At 46.2% G+C, this 21,021-nt stretch overlaps 1 protein-coding gene across 1 annotated transcript in view; it reads right to left on the reverse strand.

Moving 5' to 3' along the window:
* SPATA16 (spermatogenesis associated 16) overlaps window positions 1-17,947 on the reverse strand; it is a 151,660-nt gene extending 133,713 nt beyond the window's left edge. Inside the window, exon 1 of the mRNA XM_019503040.1 lies at window positions 17,330-17,947. Coding sequence (XP_019358585.1) covers window positions 17,330-17,947 — 618 coding nt within the window. The remainder of the gene's footprint in view (window positions 1-17,329) is intronic.
* Window positions 17,948-21,021: the final 3,074 nt, after the last annotated feature.

Raw genomic sequence — 21,021 nt, forward strand, 5'->3', positions numbered from 1 at the left:
TGGTGCACAGTTTCCAATGCCGGTGGTAGCAGCAGCTGCAGCAGCAGCAGGCAGGAGCCTTCAGGACACTCATGGCATGGCTCCAGCCAGCACTGTATGTGGCAGCAAGGAGCATGGCCAGCCAACCTGCCTCTATCACATGGGGCTCCCCTCAGTGCTTGTGCAACTCTCAGCACTCAACGTGCTACTGGGGGAAGCTCCACATGATGGAGCCAGCAGGGTCTATCATGCAAGGCTTCCTGCAGTGGTGCACAAGTGCCGGGTGCTGCATGTGCATAGTGGAGAGCCCTGTGTGATAGAGGTGGGCTGGCCTGGCTGTGCCTCTTGTCACCTTGTCCAGTGCTGGCTTGAGCCATGTACCACTGGGCAGCAGAGCCATGAGCACCCCAAGGGCCCCCACCTGCTGCTGCCACCATCAGCGGGAGCTGTGCACCATGGAGGGGAATGCATGTGAGGGAGTCCCTGCTCCCCCAACCCTCGCTTACACAACTCAAACCCTGCACACCCACACCCTGCCCCTACAACTCCCCCACATATACACATACCCCGCAACATATCCTACACCCCTCACACACAGCCACACCCCCTCACAAATCCCAAATGAACCCCCCACACCTCACCATACGCCCCCACCCCAGCCACACCCCACACAATATACAAGAGTAAGACTTTTTTTTTGACCTATTATGCAGTCACCTCTATATACACTGCGCAAACACAAATCATGACAAAAATGTTTTTTGTAATAAAATTAAAATACATTATAGTAGATGTTTGACTCTTAGTGTATGATTTGGCTGTTTTCTGGTTCAGATGACAACCCTCCCCAAAAAGGAATACTTCTGGGGACAAATGGAGTGACTTCTGGTGGCAAACATCAGGGGTTAGGGGCGGGACTTCTGGTCCCAAGATGACAACCGGGGCGGGGTACCTGCCAAGGGGGAGGGGCTACGCTTGCGGCCAGCACCAGATTATGATATGCTGAGGCCCTAAAATATGTCCAGTTTAAGAGGCACCATATGATAAGAATAATCCACAAAAATGGATTTTCATGAAATTTTAAGATGAAGTATTATTATTTCTGCACAAAATTATGAACGTAATATGAATAATAATTGTGGAGCCATATATATGTATATTTTTGTCATATTAGAATGAAAACATCCATGTTTTTTCTTAGTTAGAGGCCCCTCATATTGTGAGGCCCTAAGCTGTAGCTTAAGTAGCTCAAGCCTAAATCCAGCACTGCTTGCGGCCCTTGATGGCTTATCAAAACTCATTAAGTGGCCCTCCCCTGGCTGCCCCTGCCCTAGACTACTGATTTTCAACCATGGTACCTGTAGCAGGGCACTAAAGTGCCTGCTACTTTCGTAGCCATGAGGAAGGAGCCCAGCTTTGGGTTACCATGGCAACCAGAGGGAGCCAGTGACCCACACCTGCTAGCGGTCAGCTGACCGAAAGGGGCAGGGCCTGGCTCCCATTTAAACCCCAGGGCCTGAGGCTAGGCAGGCAGTCTCCTGCTGGCAGCCAAGGGGGAAGGAGCTCTGTCTGACCGAGTAAAGGGAAGAGGTCTGAAAGCGCGGGTGAGCTTGAGATGGGTGAGAGCTGGAGCACCCTTGGGGTGGCTCAAAAGGACGTTTTAGCCAAGCGGCATGAATTCATGTTATAGCTTAGGGGCTTGTGTTTTGTTTGCTGTTTTACCGGTGGCTTGGGTGAGGCTATAAGGGGATGGAAGAGGCCTCATAAGGGGTCCACAGCAGCGTGGGAACCCCAGCACCAGAGAAGGCGTAGCACTGGGGGCACGCTGACCCCGAACGCCAGAGAAGGCGCAGCATTGGGGGTGTGCCAACCCAAGTGTCAGAGAAGGTGCAGCATTGGGGGTGAGCCAACCCTTAACGCCAGAGAAGGTGCTGCATTGGGGGTGTGCCGACCTGAGCGCCAGGGAGGGGGCAGCGATTGATGAGCGCCAGAGAGGCACAGTGCAAGACAAGGTGGGAGAGCCCGAGCGCCAGGGAGACAGAGTGAGACCAAAGAACGCCAGTTCCATCAGCGAGGCTTGGGGTGTGGTAAAGGGATGGTTGGAGCCATGCATGGCCCATAAGGCTGGAGTGCACAGAAACACCCGTTACAGAAATGGGGCCAGTGTACAGGAGGAAAACCGTGTCCAGGGAGACGAAGAGGCAGCCTCCCTATTATATATATTTGACATCAAAGATGTGGCGGGGGAGAATTGAGGGGGTTTATAGACTAACCGGGCATGGTAAGGGGTGTCGGGGAGATCACGGCGGCCCCTAGGATGCCCTCCTGTTACAGTACTACAGTACCCTTGGTCCCACAAAATCCTCCAAAGGATGACACACACTGTTAGATGTGCAGATACCTACTACTGAATTGCCAGATAGATCCAGAGATTTCAAATACGAATCCATAGTATCAAAAACATTCTGCCCTGTTCTGATCTATGCTCTTTGCAACAGAAGAATTGCTCTATGATTTTTCTGTAGCTAAAAAGAAGTGAAAGCTAAGAGGTAGCATTTTCCAAGGGGTGTCCTGATTCTAATAAAGTTTGCCTTGAGACTAAAAAGGTTAAGAACCACTGCCAGAGACACCAATGACACTAGGGCGGATCTATGGAATGGACCTTATCTAAGTTTCCCACTGGTAGTGTTGCATTTGCCTCTCACTCACACACAGTAATGGGACTTTCAGCTGTAAGTGACAGATAAGGAATAGGGATTTTTTAAAACTAGTATTATTATTATGTTGCTTTTTAATGTTTTCAAAGAAGCAGGAAAATATTTTGTGCTTTTGAAAGTCCATCAGCTTCAGGTAAATAATTTAACGGTATATGAGAATGCCAGTTATAGTTGATTTAAAATGGACTGATCAGCTTTGGCTCTGACATGATAGTAGAGTGTGCTTTGTCTTTTCTATGATAGGAATTTTTTTTTTTGTAGCCCAGTAATTGGGGAAGCACATTGTTTTATGGATTTAAAATGTAGCATTCCTTTGAGGACAAACACATTGTAAACCAAATAAGTAACAGAAGCTCAAAAAAAGAGAGTAGGGCAGAGTAGAATTCCTTATAGAAAAATGACTGTGCAGTTGTTAATTGTGTGCCATGGTGAAAGACAAGGTACAAATGCCTAGAAGATAGATAAGATTCAAATTCAGTGATCAAAAGGTAGGGGTATGCCCAAATGGATCATTAAACCAGAATCCCTTCTACTCCCCGAGTCAAAGTTGAGCTGCCTGTAAGTTTCACATCCCCAATCTAAAATCTTCTGCGGCAATAAAAGACAATAAGTACCAGTGGAAAAAATCAATTTCTTAGCTTTGCAGCCTAAAAATATAGTGATTGTACCATAGGGAGAGAAAAGCTGCTGATTATCAGGCCTTTCTTCAACAAAGTTAAATGAATAAGTTGTATTGAGGAAGCTACTTTGTTATTAGAGGATGAAAACAATACTCCTGAAGCGCAGTACCTGGACTGTAAGCTTTCTGCAGCAGTGACTATATTTGCTCTTTGTCAGTTCGAGGCTTTGCACAGTCCACCTTGGTGGAGCTCCTAGAGGCTCTTCTAATGATCATGATAAGAAGACAGAAAGGTTTGATTTTTAGCTCTGAAAAGCAAAACTGTGCTAGACCTGAAAGTCCAGTTTTAACCCTTCATGCTGCCTTGAGGTTTTGCATTTCATATAGGTCCAGCTGCTGCTGGCCCCTTGTGCAGGGGCAATGAAGAAGCAAAATGCAAAAGAGCTCCACTCTTTTTCCTTCTGCCCCCGTGCATGGATTAGCCACAATTCTCTCCTAAGCAAAGCAGTTGCTCCCTGGTAGTACTCCTTGGGACAGGCACTCGCAACAGCTAACAAGAACTCAACAGTTAACAAGAGAGAAACATCTAAGTCATTCTGGGAGATATTGCTTTGGCTCCACTCCCTAGCGACTTCAAAAGCCACTGTGCACAATGCCTTCCAGAAGTCCCACTGCAGCAAGTGAATCCACACTGCCTCCAAGCAAGCAATGCCTAATATGCACCATCTATGGCCAGAATATTTAAGACCGGCCTTCTGTCTTGAATAGGTATGGCAGCTGTTTGGGAAACAGTCATCCTTGCTTCAAACTCATTTTGCATAGTAGACGTGCATTAAAGCTACATGATGGAAGCTTCAGTTGTATTTTATTGCCTAGTTCTAATTAAGCCCACAGTACACCAGTGCAATATTTTTCTCTCTCAGACTATGTGTCCTTCATGTTTGCTGTTGCATAGGAGACAGAGCATGCACAGTCTTCCTGCAGACAGTCAATCACAAAGCTGTATGTTACTCAAAGAGTTAATGTACAAACTGAATATGCACTAAAAATATGATACTAATGTTTATTTCACTGTCATAGGAACAGAGCCCATAATGACCATCTGTGGAACATGGAAATAATCCAACTCATGGAAAAGACCACAATAGCACTCTTGTGAATTAATCACACTTTATTTGAGGTCTTCACCTCACTCGTGGGATGAATTTCATATCTCGGAGACACATGGTATACCGAATACTGTACTTACTGAGATACTGTGGGATTCTTTCTGTTATCCTAAGTAACACAGTACTCATTAGCTTCCTTCATGTGTTTCTTTAATGACCAAGAGAAGATTATTTACAGGGCAGCAATCTGTAACATTTACATTTGTAAAAGACTTATACTATCTGATACCAGGAAGAACTGTTTGAGACCAGATCTTTTGATATCCACAAAGGTCCCATGTCACTTGCTAGCAAAGCTATTAATAAGTGGCTCCAATGATATATATATTTTATATGGCTGGTTTCCATTGAGCTTGTTCAAGCTTAAGAGTTATTTCTCATATCCTCTTCTAGCAATCCAGATGCTCAAGTCCTATTTTCCTCTCTTTCAACAGATGGAGACCAAAAATTAATGTGAATTTATAGTGCTTCTCTTTCCACACACTATATTGCCAAAGTAAAGGGACTAGTGCCCTGATTTCTTCAGCTATTTTCTTTGTTTGTGGCAGAAACCATTTAATTCTCAAGCTCCAGAGATGAGAGTTCTCCAAGGCAGCATTATTTTGTCCTGTCACAAAGCAGCAGTAATATAGTAGCAAAAAGCCCCTTCAGATTATTTTAATGGCAGCTAAATGATGTAGAAATAGTAAAAGGTGACCAGGTTTCCTACCAATAATACCACCTTTTGGATGTCTGTAATGATCATCAGCTTTTAGTATATTTACAAATATATTAACAGATTAGGGGTGTGCGAAGCGAGCTGTATTCAATTTGGATTCGGATTCGGCCCGAATCAGGGACAATGATTCGATTAATTGATTCAGATCACTGTCCCCGATTCGCTTCGGCTGAATCCGAATCTGAAGATTTGATGCTGATTCTGAGAATCAGCGTTTCGGCCATAGACGTAGCTTTAAATGTTTTTTCTACATACCTCAAGGTACCAGGCATGGCTCGTGAATGCTGCACTGCTGGGGTGAATGGAGTGTCCCACAAGAGCATGGAGGGGGGGCCCATGTGCTCAGCAGTGAACCGGGAAGTGGGCTGGAAGTACTTCTGGCACACTTCCGGGTCAGCTGGGAAGTGTGCAGGGGGTCCCCGCACCCCGCCGGCTTGGCAATCAGCCATGGGGGGACCCCGGGTGCCCCCCCAGACCCAGGAGGAATCAGCCACTGAGATGGGGGAATGTGGTGGTCCCCCAGTGTGCTCCCCAGTGGACCCAGAAGTGGACCAGAAGTGCTTCTGGGTTCTGCTGCCAAGCATGCTGGGAAGCCCCCCATGCTCCTGTGAAATGGTCCATCTGCCCCACTACTGCAGTATTCACGAGCCTCCTGCTCCCTAGAGGTATATAGGAAAAACATTTAAAGCTGTGTCTATGTCTGAATTGCTGGATCTTTTTGGATCTCTCCAAATCCATTTGGAGGGTTCCAATTTGAGTCAGAGAGATTAAAGGGTCTCCTGAATCAATTTGGATTCAGAGATTCAGCCACTTAATCGGGCCGAATCTCCGCTGATTCAAATCAGGGACCGAAGCTTTAATATATCAACACATATATTAACAAATATATTAATATAACATTATGCAAGCGATTCCAGTATGGCATAACTACTAATGGCATCACTTACAGGGGACTGAAGAATGTTGATCCCTATAAATATATTGGTAGGTACACGAAAGACGTTTTGACAAACTGCTGTTATTATTACATTATGCAACATAGCACTTGACATTAGTGGGAATACTCACATGCTTCAAGTTACATACATGGTTGCCTAAGTCATGGCATCAGACTGCAACAAATGAATGTTAAAATGGAATAACAATTTCCTTACATTGGAATGATAACTGTGATCACCTTGCAATTGGAATCTCACTCACAGTTACCACAGAAACCATAACTATAAGAGCTTTCAAACCTGAGGAGCAAGATCTCTTGTATATAATGCTGAGGTGTGTAGAAATATTGTGGACTGTGTCCGGAAGGGATACGTTAGATCACTGCAGCTTCTACATCTGTAATTGCTTTGGTCTGCTCAATAAACTACTACATAAGAGAAGGGTCTGAAGATAGGCTTACTGTAAGATTACTCCTTGAATATCAGAAAGTTAGGCTTGATGTCAGTAGGCTTTATTTCTAAAGGCTGGGGGCAGAAGTTACACACAAACCCATTTAAATAATCAGAAACCTGTTTAAACCTTCAAGAGAACAGAAGTTCAGTGCACATAAACCATTTTCAAAATGGCGAAACTGGTTGAAGATAAACCTGGTTGAATGCAGTATCAAACTTAACTGATTTAGATCAAACTGGTTTAAGGAACTTCTGTCCCAGACCCCTTCCTGGTTTACATTAACTCAGTCCCCCAGAATCCCAGGATGCTTTGCAGCCCTGGGCTGGGCAGGGCTGTGCTGTCTGCTCCAGCTGTCTGCTCTGTTCTCTAGCCAGAGCACTATCACTGCTCTGGCTAGCTGAGAAGGGGGTTGGGGTGGGAGTGGGAAACACTGTTTGGGATTGCAGTCAGGATCTGCCTGGCTGAGGGGCAGCAGCCCCTGCCAGGTTTTTCCCCACTTGGGCAGGGGACATGGGCAGACCCCAGGCAGGAGGGGAAGAAGAGGAGTTTAATCGCCCCTCCCTCCCCTCTCCTACCAGCATTTGACCCCAGCCAGGGTCTGCTTGGCAAAGGAGCAACAACCCCTGCCAGCTTCCCCCCACCTTGCCTGGTTTAAACTCCCCTCCCTTGCCCCCCTTTGCCTCAGGTTGCCAGCTGAGGGCTGGCATCTGGCCCTGCCCCTCACCTCCACTGCTCGAACAGGGAGCAGGGAAAGCTTGGCAGGGGCTGCTGTGTCCCTGCTAGGCAGACCCCATCTGGAGTTCCATGCTCGTGAGAGAGGGGACGGAGGGTTTAAGCCCCTACTTCATCTCAAACATAAAACGGTGACTATCTAAGTAGGCAGAAGTACTGCAGGAAAGAATCTGGGGGTTATAGTGGACTGCAACCTGAATGTGAATGAACAATTTGATGCCAATGAAAAAAAAATCTAATCTCACTCTTGGATATATTAACAGGAGTGACTTACATAGGACACACTCACTCAGCACTGGTAAGGCTTTTGCCAGAGTATCACATCCAGATTCTGGGCACTGTGTGTTAAGAAAGGTATATGGAAATTGGAGATAGCCCATGGCAACAAAAATCATAAAAGGCCTTGAAAACATGGCCTGTGAGAAAAAGTGAAAAGAATTAGGTTTCCTTGGTCTAGAGAAGACTCATTGGAGGCATGGTATGAGTCTTCAAACATGTAAAAGGTTGCTATGAAGAGGATGGTGATTAATTATCTCCCTGTCCACTGAAGTTAGGACAAGTAGTAATCAACTTAACCTGCAGCTAGGGAGTTTTGAATTAGTTATTGAGAAATACTTTTAATTATTAGGCTATTAAGTGCTGGAACAATTTGTCGAGTCTCTGTTACTTGTTTTTAAGAACCTTAGATAAGCATCTTTCTGGGATATTTAAGGTCTACCTGATGCTTCCCCAGACAAGGATATGGACAGAAATTGTGATCCCTTCCAGCCCTAGTGTTATGGATATCCCACTTATTACACCTACAAGCCCAGGAAGGAATATTTTTTTACTGGGATGCCTGGTTTCCAGTTACACTTTTCATTTCCTTTCTAAAATAATCATTTATCCCTGAAGCAACAGTTTTTTTTTTCTTCCTATCATAAGCTATTTCTTTTTTTCTAGCAAAGAAGACACAGGTCCACAAATTAAAGTGAGAAAGGTTCTGTAGTAATAATAATAGTACTGTTTCTTTGCATTAGTATAGTGTTCATCTCCGAAGAAACTGGAAGCATTTTACAAATGTTTATCAATTAAGTTTCACAGCACATGCACATGCACACAAGTGCATGTGCATGCACGTGTGTGTGCACACACGCACACACACACACAAAGTGGGCGTGCCTACATGTACTATTAATTAGCATTAGGCTTACTGTGGAGTGAAACACTGCACAGTAAGCCTTTCCCAGGACCATGTCTATACATGCTGCCTGTTGGGAGCAGATTTGCTCCCGATGGAAGCAACCTGGTACAGAGCTGTTCCTACCCTGCCCTGCCCCACTGTAGCAGCCAGAGGGAGCTCCAGAATCCCCTGGGTGCTAGCCCATGCACTGACAAGGGGTACAGGGCTAGTCCCAATAGGCACATGGCTGAGAGCTCTCCTGGTCCTGTGTACATCAGGAGGGGACCTCATGTGCATTGGGCTGGGAGACAGCTGCCACTTCAGTGGGCAGAGCTCTCCTGGCCCTGTGCCCATCAGGACAAACAAAGTGAGGCCTCTACCAGGCAGGGCTTCTCTTCTCAGCAAGGGGTTCACTGGGGCACCTCCTGCTTGATGGAGGGGGCATGGGGCTTGACAGCAGCTGCTATGCTTGGCGTGGAGCTGACTACACCAGGGGGTGAGTGGGGGCTGGAAAGCCAGCCCCCACCCACCCCCTGGAGCAGCCCCACCTGCCCCTGGAGCAGCTCTGTGTAGTGTGGAGCTGGCTGCTCCAGGAAGCAGGCAGGGGCTGGAAACCCAACCCCCACCCACTCCCTGGAGCAGCCACCTCTGCACTGTGTAGAGCTGCTCCAGGGGGGTAGCCACGGCTGCTCTGGGGGCGGGTGTGCCCTGGAACCTGGCTCCAGGGGGCAGGCCTTGGAACTGGGAGCTGGGACAGGGGCAGAGAACTCCCCACTCCCAGCGCTGATCAGCTCCCAGCTCCTACGGGGAACTGGGAGTGGAGCAGCACCAGGACCAAGGACAGAGAGCTCCCTGTCCCCTTTGACCCTCTGCTTTCTAGGCTGACCAGGAGCAGATTTGCAGTTGCATATTGTCCAATTAATCTAGTACCTGGATTTATAGGTACAGCTAACCTCACAGCAGCCTAATTGACTGTGCAGTAAATGCCCTGCACATATAGACAGCAAAGCTTTAGTGCACAGAAGATTAGTCTACTGCACAGTAAAGCATCTTGTGTAGATGTGCCAAGTGACCCCATTTTTACAGATGAGTAAAATGAGGTAGAGAGCTGAAATGATTTGGTAAATGTAGGAGAGCAAGGGGAGTCAGGGGGAGGAAATCCCCATTCACTCCTTTCTCCTCAGCATCCAGGAGTCAAGCTGCCTCGCTAGCAACAGGACGAGCTGCAGTGGTGGATGGAGCAGGGCAGCTGGAGAGTAGGGGTGGGTGAAGCGGGGCCTATTTGATTCGGATTCAGCCTGAATTGGGCACAGTGATTCAATTTGTTGATTCCAATCACTGTCCCTGATTCGATTCGGCTGAATCCAAATCTGAAGATATGATGCTTTTTCTACATACTTCCAGGTGGTTCATGAACGCTGCGATGCTGGAGCGCATGGAGCATCCCACAGGAGTTGGGGGGGCAGCATGTGCTCAGCAGTGAACCCGGAAGTGGACTGGAAGTACTTCTGCACCCTCCTGGCTTGGCAATTGGCCATGGGGGACCCCGGGGGCCCCCCACCCCCAACTCAGGAGGCACCAGTCACTGAGCCAGAGACAGGCAGGGGGGCCCCCAGTGTACTCCCTGGTGGACCTGGAAATGGACTGGAAGTGCTTCTGGTCCACTTCCAGGTCTGCTGCCAAGCACACTGGGAAGCCCCCCATGCTCCTGTGGGACACTCCATGTGACCCAGCATCACAGCATTCACGAGCTGCCTGCTACCTAGAGGTATGTAGAAAAGACATTTAAAGCTGTGTCTATGTCTGTACCGCTGAATCTTTCCAAATCTTTCCAAATTGATTCAGAGAGATTAAAGGGTCCTCTGATTTGATTTGGATTTAGAGATTCAGCCACCGAATCAGGCCAAATCTCCGCCGAATTGAATCAGGGACCAAAGCTTTGCACAGCTCTACTGGAGAGCCAGTCTTGGTGCAGCACTCCCAGGGATAGGCTGGGAATATTCAGAGAAGGACCTAAAAGGACACAAAAAGTGGAAAAGGGAGGAACCCTATGTTGGAGAGAGACGGTGGGGGGAGGGACCCACCCTTGTTTATTTTTGTGACTGATGGACTATGGGGGATTCCTCGAAGTCGACCAGGAAGGTACTGTGTTTAACTCCTGTCTGTGAAGCCTTGATAGCAGGAGCCCCTAATCAAATAGGAGGCCTGTGGTGCAGATAAAGGCGTTGGAGGAGCCTCCATTACAGGCCTGTGAGGTCTCGCTCCAGGCCACAGCTGATTATTCTTGGACTAATAGAAAGAGAGCCCTGATGGCAGAGCCGGTTTCCTTCTCTGGGATAGAATAATAACCTCAAGTCATGGCAGACTAGCATCCCGAGAAGGCAGTGTACTCCCTAGCAGGGTACCCTGTGCTGGTCAAACCATGGAAAAGGAGCATGACCACAGTAAAGATAACACAGCACATCAGTGATACAGTTAAGAAGAAAAATCATGAGTCTTGAGTCAGTTCAACTCTAATCCTCCCACCATTTTCTTGTAGAGTTTTCCATTATAGAGCTCTTATCATTTGGGTAAGACAAAGATAGGATACTAAATACTTAACTCTTATGAATGAGGTTTTTTATTACCTATTGGGGCAAACATGAAGACTATTTTCCCTCTCCTCTAGGCTTCTCTAGGCTGGTCCTTAGATAGAGACCATTATTTCAGAATTAAAAGAGAGCTCTGCAAACTACTAAAGCCACTACTTGCAAAATGCCATAGTGCTACCTCTTCTGATGCAGCCTTGGCTACAGGATGATACAAGTATAACAGGCTGATCACTAATAATTAAGAGAGACTGATGCCATCATTAAGGTTGCTTGTGTGCAGAACCAAACAGTTTATCACAGTCTGTTCCCAGCAATTGTAATCCGATTTCTGTTATCTTACATTGTTAAAAAGAGAGAGAGGGGGAGATACTGTATGTCAATCTGATAAAGTGTTTAAATAACTGGTGCTTTTTGTGATTATGTCGGTTTTATAGCAGCATTATGGAAACATGACAGGGGAACTAAAATCTGATTACGTCTAAATCTTTGCCCATTATATGATTATTATGAACCATGACTTCTTCTGGCACAATATGAATGACATGGTTAGAATACAAGGGATTTCCAATATAATTAGCAGAGATTAGCAGCACTGTAGAAATCTGGGTATAATGTTCCAACTTTGCACAATCGGTTTTACTGTAACTGTTGGTAGCCCTGACTTCCAGGAAACTTGGGCCATGTGACTAATTTTGTATCCCACTGTTTTCCCCTCTTGTTATTTCTTTGGGTATAAGCAGATGCCTCATTTAAGGCAGTTCTAGCTAAAGTCAAAGCCTAGGATGAAATAGGGGTGGCACAGCCCTCTAGCAATGATCTTGAATGAGCTGTGACTACACAGTATTATCCTGAGAAAAAGTGTTAACACATTTTATCTCGCATACTTCAAGGGTGTGTACAGAAGTTGCTGTTTTGCCATATAAAGCACTTTATTGCCATGACTTAACAGAACTTCATGGCTTTACAGCACTTTAAAAATAGTTGGGATATTACATTTGAATCATTGTATTTTACAGCACTTTAGCAGCCTATAGTGCTTTAAATAACTTCTGTGTGCTAGTCAAATTTCTGACCAGTGGAGAAGCCCCAGAAGGCTGCGGGGTGCTCCTTGTCTCCTAGCCTGCAAAGTGAAGGGAAGCTCAGGGCTCCTCCCCCCAAATCAAACACTGCACTTCTGTCATGCTTAAGAGTGCTGTACCTTTATAGCACTATAAAAAGTGCTCTAAATTACAGAACTGTAAAACACACACAGAGCACTTCTGTACATACCTCAAGGCACTTAAAGTGGGACAACAGCCTTGTATGTCTGTAAGATCCCAGGGCAAAAGGTGTTCTCCTTGGAGAAATGCAACACCAATTTTTACCATTTGAGTGGAAACAGACATTGCCTAATGTCTCACTTGTGCTGCCATAAAATCTTTAAAGGTGGCGTAAATGCTGAGCTATCCTTACCCTTTTTTGCACCACGTGAAAGGAAAACCAGTCATGCAACAGAAGGTGGCAATAGACTACTACTTTATTGTGGCAGACATCTATTACCTCTGTAGTACTTCCCCTGCCAGCTGGACCCTGCCCTGGGTCAGGCTGAGTAGGTAAAGACCTTGCCCATGGGTCTGGCTGGGCAGAGGAAAACCCCACTCTCTCCCACTAAGTCAGACCTTGCACAGGGATTTTTCCCCTGCACACCTGCAAGTGGATAGGGGGGAGCCCCTGTTCACATCCTCCCTCTCCACACTTGTAGGCACATGGAGGGAAATCTCCTGCAGGGGATTCTTCTGCTCCCCAACACAGAGGGCAAGAGGAGGTTTTCCCCAGCTTGCAGACTCACCAGGGTTGTCGATAGACATCCCTGGAGCATGATCAGATGTGCTGGTCATGCTTCACTGAAATATCTGTTTCTAGTCTTTGTGTCCTTACAGCGCTGGGAATTCTTCCCTTTACTCCACCCTCTGGGGATTTTGTTTAATGCTGGCAAACCCAGGGAGTCTCATTCTCAAGCTTGGCTAAAATTTTCAGAAGTGAATGGAGATTTTGGATACCTCAGTTTTGGGGTTCCTCATCTGAAATGTCATAAAGGACTTACATTTTCAAAAAATGAAGAATATCCACCTCTGAAGAACATATCTCTCTGAGATGTCTCAAAATCAACAGTCAGATTTGAAAATCTTGGTGCTGAATCCTGTTGTGTGTAGGGCAGGTGGGAACTGTTTCTGTTCACCAGTAAAGCTCTGGACCCATAGCTGGGCTATGCCCAGCTATAAACTGCCCATGCAAGAAGAGACTCACATGAAGCACCTACAGGGTCATCTCCCCACAAAATAATCTAAGGAACAACAGAGCAAAATACAACTCAACAAAAACTCCAAGTCTTCTCCACAGAGCACCCTGCCTCCAGGCTAATAGGGACAGAGAAGAAGCTAACAAGTTGAAAAAGAAAATTAAAAAAAGAAACTAATGAAAACCTACTTCTGTTTCGCTACCAAAAGAATTTTTAAATGAGATCGCTGCAGTAGGGGAAAGAACAGACTAGGTTTTTTTTCTTTTTACGGGAGTATTAACATCACAAAAGCCTTGCTTTACTGCTGTTGCTTATTTATAAGATTACAGGTCTGGCTGGCAAAGGCGGCGGTGTTGATAGTGTATACTTGAGTTTCTCCAAGGCATTTGACTGACTGCCATGTTACACTATGATTAAAACCCTTCCTTTATGTGGAAATAATAAGGTACACATTAGCTGGATTAGAATCGGGTTAATGACAGAGATTAAAGTGTAGCTGTTGATGGGGAAACGTCAATGAATGGGGCAAGGGATTCGTTCTTGATATAAAGATATTCAATATTTTTTATCAGCCATCTAGACGGTGATATAAAATCTTTGATGGCAACGTTTGCAGATGACACAAAGTTTGGAGAAGTATAAATAATAAGGATGGCAGGTTAGCATAATGTTACCATTTGAACTGCCTGGTTATACGGTCACAATCCAAAACACTGTATCGACAGGCTTAGTGCAAGGTACTACACTGAGAACAGAGTAGGCCGTACCTAATGAATGGGAGACTGTATTGGATACCTGTGACTCTGAAAGGACTTTGGGGGTCCACAAGAACGATTTAGAAGGAAGAAAACAAGCCTTACCATGTGATTCTTAATAAGCTCAACCATTTCATCTTACTGAACAGAGGGTCAAGAGTTAACTCGATCACTGGGTACAGGTCTTGTCACACAGAAAGAGATATCCGATAGTGGTGCCTTCCTGATGCAAAGGCATCAAAAGTTCCAAAGTCTAGAAGCTGAAGTTGCAAACTTAAACTTGAAACAACACATCATTTCCCAGTGGTCAATGGTAAGGAACACCTCGAAGGTGATGGACTCACCCTAATGAGGAATCCTTAAAATAAGATTAGATATCTTTCTGGAAAACATGCTTTAAACCTTAGGACTGTCTAGCTCTGGGGCAGTCAGGGGCAGCACTTAGTGCTGGCATGTGGGACCAGGGCTGTACAACATGGGCCATGTGCTGCAGGGGTAGCCTCCCCTGGCATTCACCTTCCCTGTTCCCTCCGCTGCATGCAGACCCCAGCCCCCCACTGTGTGGGCTACATCCCTGGCTCCCAGCCCCCAGGCTGCACCAGTGGTGTGTGACTCCTTGCCATGCAGGAAGTGCTAGTAGCATTAAGCCCCAGCTTTCCTGGGCACTCCCCACTGCATGACAATGGGAAAGCCAGCTGCAGGAGCCTGCAGGCTGCTGGTTGGATTGCCCTGCTTTAACCCAACCTTTGGGAAAATTTCCGTGGCTGATGTATAAAGAACTCACACTAGAGAACGCAGTCGTCTCTACTGGCCTTGGGGTCAATGGATCTCTCTCCATCTGCCAGTAGCGATACTATTCCCCACTGTTTCGGATTGTATGAGGGAACATTGATTTACTCTTTTCTGCCTCATTGCAGCCTATCTGCATTTAGTTGTCTACCTCTACATATATTTCTTCTGTCAATCAATGGCAGTTAAACAATTAGTATCACAACTGGTAAGGGAGGTTTGGGCAAAGACATAAAAGTAATTTAGGTAAGCGGGAGTTATGATGAGCTGAAAGTTTCTTCATACAGTAAAATGATGAACATTGGGGGATGAGCCTTCATTTTGGAAAATGGGGCGGCTGTTGACTGGTCAAAGTTCACATCCTTCTGTGGTTCTGACCCAGTTTTAGGGATCTAGGGTGTAGATCACAACAATGTTTATTCTTACATGTACAGTCAAAGATTTGATTTTTAACTTAAAAAACCCCCCACGGATATATTTTTAATCAATAATATGTAAATGAGTTAAGAATGAAGATTGCTGATTGGCAGCAATCCCTCTATCACTATGGTCCCCTCCATAAGAAGGCTCTAATTAGGACAAAGATGTGTTAATGAGGCAGCAAGAAATATGTGAGGATCTTTAGAGTCTGAATCCTTTACAATCTTTAATGTAATAATCCTCACAAATCTTCCTGTGAAATAAAGAACAATTATCCCATTTTGCAGATGGGAACTGAGGCACAGAAAGAATCTGGGTATATCTACATGTGGTCACAGGATGTTACTGAGCATGCCCTGCCCACCCCCTCCTCCTCACATACTTCTGATGGAGAGGTATGTCAGTGAAATGCTTTGGGAGCATCTCTCCGTGACTGCTCTCAGTCTCTGGTGTCCCTGAAAGGAGCTGCTGGGGGCGAACCTGGAGCAGCTTTACTGGTGTATTTCATAGATTTCATAGACATTGGGGCTGGAAGGGACCTCGGAAGATCATCGAGTCCAGCCCCCCACCCGAAGGGCAGGAAGTCAGCTGGGGTCATAGGGTCCCAGCAAGATAAGCATCCAATTTGCTCTTGAAGGTGTTCAATGTAGGTGCTTGAACCACCTCCGATGGCAGGCTGTTCCAGTCCTTGGCGGCTCGGACAGTAAAGAAATTCTTCCTTATGTCCAGCCGGAAATGGTCTCGCGGTAGTTTATGACCGTTTGACCTCGTCATCCCTTGGGGCGCTCTGGTGAATAGACGTTCCCCCAGATACTGGTGGTCACCCCTGACAAACTTATAGGTGGCCATCAGATCACCCCTGAGCCTGCGCTTTTCCAGGCTAAAGAGCCCCATGGCTCTCAGCCTGTCGTTGTAAGGTCTGTTTTCCTGACCTCTGATCATGCGCGTGGCTCTTCTCTGGACCATCTCAAGCTTTTCCACGTCCTTTTTGAATTGTGGGGCCCAAAACTGGACGCAGTCCCCCTCAGGATGGAGTCTCCCACAACAAACACTTCACGTTTTGTCTTGGGGAGAGTGGGGGCGGTAGCCGCAGTTGGGCCTGTGTTGCCCATGGGAGCTGGCAACTCAGCAGGCTCTGCTGGAGCAGCAAGAGGTGTGTACCTGTTGTTAAGCTCCAGCAGGGCAGGGGCCTTAGTGCGGCGGGCCTTAGGGCCCTTGACCACCTTGGTCCATGCCCCTGACTGGACAGAATGGGAGATCCCCGAGTCCTCCCTTGTCCTGGAGGGAGATGGTGGTCTACCCTCCGGCTCCTGGGGGAGAAGGGCCTGGCAGTAGGAGTCAGTCTCCTGCTCACAGTCCCTGATGGCGCGCAGTCTCTGGACTGTGGTCTGGAGCTCCTCCAGCTGGCGTGCCAGAGACCCCAAAAGGGAGCAGACCCCACAAGGGGAGGTAGCTATGCTCCCGGGCCCCAGAGCCTGAAAAAGGGACAGGCAGCCCCCACAGCCAAGAGCCAGGAGCATGTGAGTGGGGTAAGCAGGTAGGGTGTGTTTGGGAGCACCCCTAATGGGATACGCTACTGCTGCAAACATATCCAAAATGACTTGCCCAACCTCACACAGGAAGCCTCAGGCAGAATGGTGCTTGAACCTGGGTCTTTTAGGTGGCTAGTGCTCTAACCACTAGGTCATCATCATTCTTCCCTGTTGCACTGAACTCACCCTATCAGCCTGAATTTTCTCTATGGACTGTTAAAATACATCTCAGGGCTCTGTTAAAACACAAATCATATGAGTTTTTTTGTTGTGTTTTATAATATTGTCTCTCACATTCCAGGATTTATTTCTATCCCTTCATTTACAGATTTTACACAAAATTGCAGCTCAAGGTTCTGATAAACACTGTCGAGTTTTGTGACCTTTGTTCATTACAATGTTGTCAGCACTCGAGTGTAATTATAACCTTGCACGTCAGATTTGTATCATTAATCTGTGCTCCTTTAATCTCATACCTCAAGTGCTGTTCTGAACTGTCCTGCTGCTATAGCATACTTCTTTTGTCGATAGCAAGTGCTGGCCTCCTTTAAGGCTACCTGAAGCCATTTGTCAATCTGTGGTGGAGAGCTGAAATTAGGTGCTCTCAGACAGCCTACTTTTTCAGCATCTCGACATGTTGATTGTGTGCTGGTAGACACCACTGACTCTGCGAACTCATATGTAATATCTTCCTCATCAATGTAGACCAACTTTATTTCCACATCCATTAGACTTTTCAGAGGAATATGAGGCAGAGGCATTGCGACTAGCTGATTGTCAAGCTCTGACATTCTTGCCTCTTTTTTCACAGCAGGCTTTTCTTCACTTTCTGATTTCCATTTCAATCCTGTTCTGTCTAAATCATTACTTTGTTTTTCCTTGCCATTCTTGGCCATTTTTACTTTCTCCATTACATTTTCTATTGCTGTTTCCCCAGGGAGGTTTCTAACCCCTTGCAGTGCTTCCAGAATATCATTTGATGACTTGTTTGCCACTGCATTTGACTCTCTGTTAGCATTAGCTTTTGGGGAATTTTCACTTTGGTCGTCTTTGCTTACGTTGCACCCAACACTTGTGTTGCTTGCTGATTCCATGACCCACCAAAACCTATGATAAAAATGTAAAAAGGTGTGTCATTTTAAACTACTGCAAAGGAAACTAAGCATGTACATATTGTATTCACTATGCCTACAGCTGGCTCCATTACAAACTCATATGCACCAACAGGTAGCACACAGCTTCTCAGGACAGCACAGTTACTTTCTCTTCTGTGTGAAGGGAATTCAGATGTCCCATATATTGTTTTGTTGCTGTTGGAAAAGGTTAACTTGTAATAGGGCATCGGAGCCTCAATGTCTTGTACTGCTGATATGCAAAAGAAATTTCAAGGAATCCTTTTTCACAGATGGGGAAATACAGAACGCTAGATTGCTGTCTGCACCTCACATGCCTGGGTGGACCGAGGATGGCAGGGAGGACAGCGGGTCACTGCATATGCACCACAGCCACATCCCATTCTCCATGATCCTGGATGCCTGCGAGCTCTGCTGTCAGTGTAGTTCCTGCTACAGCTTTGTACGTGCTGCAAGCTCTCAGCTCACCAGCTGGTTGGCGTGGGGTCTGGCTGGAGTCCTTGCTTTCACAGGCTCCAGATCACAGAGGGTGAGGGCCACTGCTATTCACCCTCCTCCTGCCTGCCCCCGCCTCCTGAATTCAGCATCAGAGCGGGGAAAAAGGAAACAAGTGGCAGTGGCACTCATCCTGTTTTCATGCAGCTCCAGTGCCCAGGGCAGGGGCTAAAGCACTGCCACTGCTTATCCCCTCTTTTCCACTTCCAATGAATTCAGCATGGAGGGGAGGGGAACTCACCTCTCGGTCTCCAATGCTGTATGAAAGCCAGGGCTCTGGCCAGCCCTCCTGCCAACCAGCTGGTGAGTTCAGAGCTCATGACGCAAGCAAAGTTCATGATAGGAGATGCACTGACATCCCAGTGAGCTCAAGAAAGCTCACTGTGCATGAAGAACACTTGGGGGTCACTGCCTCATTCCCCTGGGTCCACCCTGCTCACAAGAAAATAAAAATCCTACTGATCTGATTATGTGGGGCGCCTAGGCATTGGGTAGAGGCACACAGAAATAACTTTGCCCACTTATACTTACTCCCTGTCTGGAGTAGGGGAAGAGGAAGTGGAATAGCAATAAAAAACCCCTTAGCTCTGTTACCCTCTCACTTGTGGGGTGGCAAAGGGTTGTGCTTATCTTGCTGGGATCCTTGGACCCTAGCTGACCCTAGCTGACTTCCTGCCCCTGTGGTAGGGGGCTGGACTTGATGATCTTCAAGGTCCTTTCCAGCCCTAACATCAATTAAATCTTACTCTCTAGGAGAACAAGGAGGGAATTATCAGGTGGCTTCTTATGATAACTTTCCCCTAAATTGGCTTCAAGTTACAACAGAGGTGTAATCCTCCTTGGTGATAGCCCCTTGCTTCCACTGTTTGTATGCCTCCTTTTTTGCCTTCAGCCATCCCTGGATGCCTTTGCCAAGCCATGGAGACTTCTTAGCACTCCTGCCCCCCTTGGTGTACATTGGGACTGACTCCCTTTGAGCTCGGAGGATCTTCTCCTTGAGGAACAACCACCCGTCTTGGACTCCCATCTTATTTAAGCGCTGAGACCCCAATGCCTCTCCTATTAACTTTAGCTTACAGAAGTCGGCCCTCCTGAAATCAAGGACCTCTGCCTTGCTGCTTGCTTTCACCACCCTGCGCTGGATAGTCAATTCCAGCAAGTGATGATCACTGTCGCCCAGGTGGTCGAGTACCACTTAGTACTTTAACTGTACTATATTACTGTTAAAAATCACAAAATATTCAGAGGGCCTGATTCTCTGCTCTATTTTGATGGAGGTATAACAGTTACTGATTTTATACTGTTTTTGATCAAGTTACTAGTTAATATTGTTAAGCCCGTGTAACAGAATGAGAATCAAGCTCATCATCTTCATCTCCACACTAATGTCTTTAGAAAAGGAGGAGCAGCCGGAACCATGTTATAAACAGCGCAACCAGTTCGCACAATAGACCTCTGATTCAAAAAACATTTTTAAAATGCATCTGCCTTTGCTGAACTGATTCTAAAGGAGGGGAGACAGAAGGAATTTTTTTAGTCTGTCAGTTAATTATGAAAACCTTCACTCTAATAACTTTAATGGCAACCGTCCTTCAGAGCAGCTTGTCAAGGAAACGTGGTAAGTCTATAACCTTGCATCATTGTTTAACAATCTTTTACACATTTGCCATTAGTTTAATACGCCTAAATAGAGGTACAGATTGTACAAACAAGAGCTGTATAAATGCAATATCTTGTTTTGGCACAAACAGATTTTAAAATGCTATACATAGCAAAAGCTTTGCCACAGGTGTGCAGAAGTATTACTGAGCCTATTGGAAGTTAGTAAAATATGCCTTAAACAATGCAATGCAATGACCCATCGACTTCACTCTTTACAACACTAGGCATTGGACAATAAGACTGGAAGAGAATAGAAAAGTAAAGTAGAGGTCACTGTAAGCCATGAGAGAGAGTGTCTTTTTCTTTGTTTCTTATCTCTTTCTTGGAACTGAGATTCAAACCTTTGCCATCTTGTGCCCACAACTCAATCATCCCAGTCCTCCCAGCTCCCCTACTAAGCCAGGGCCTAACTGGGACCTCTCTCCCATTTAGTGTCATGGAATGGCAGGGCTGCCAGGATCCCCTGACAACTACCCAGAACCTTTAGGCCAAGAGCTCTATTCTAAGAGCCCTCCTTAAAGAAAATCCTATGCAGGCCTCTATTAATACTATCAAAGGAGTATCAGCGAAGAGAGATACTTCTCTAATTGAAGATGATTTCAATGGGCCCTCTTGTGTGATGTGCAGAGCATCTACAACTCTGGCTGATTTCAATGGTAGCCGAAAACACTTGGCCATTCTTAGAAAGTGTCCAGCACCTGGCAAGATAAAGTAATCAAGTCTGTAGCAAGCTTTTGGGATGGTAGCCATAAGCCACTGAAAGAAGTTGCTGCACTTGCACCCTTAAAATAGGCATCAATTTTGCTTGCTTTTCAGGATGCTTTTAATCCCTTTTTTGCAACAAGATTCAACATTGCAGTGTCGTACCATTCACCACT

This window comes from Gavialis gangeticus, unplaced genomic scaffold (genome assembly GCF_001723915.1).
Source record: "Gavialis gangeticus isolate Ggan-Ray unplaced genomic scaffold, GavGan_comp1, whole genome shotgun sequence".
Lineage (NCBI taxonomy): Eukaryota > Metazoa > Chordata > Crocodylia > Gavialidae > Gavialis > Gavialis gangeticus.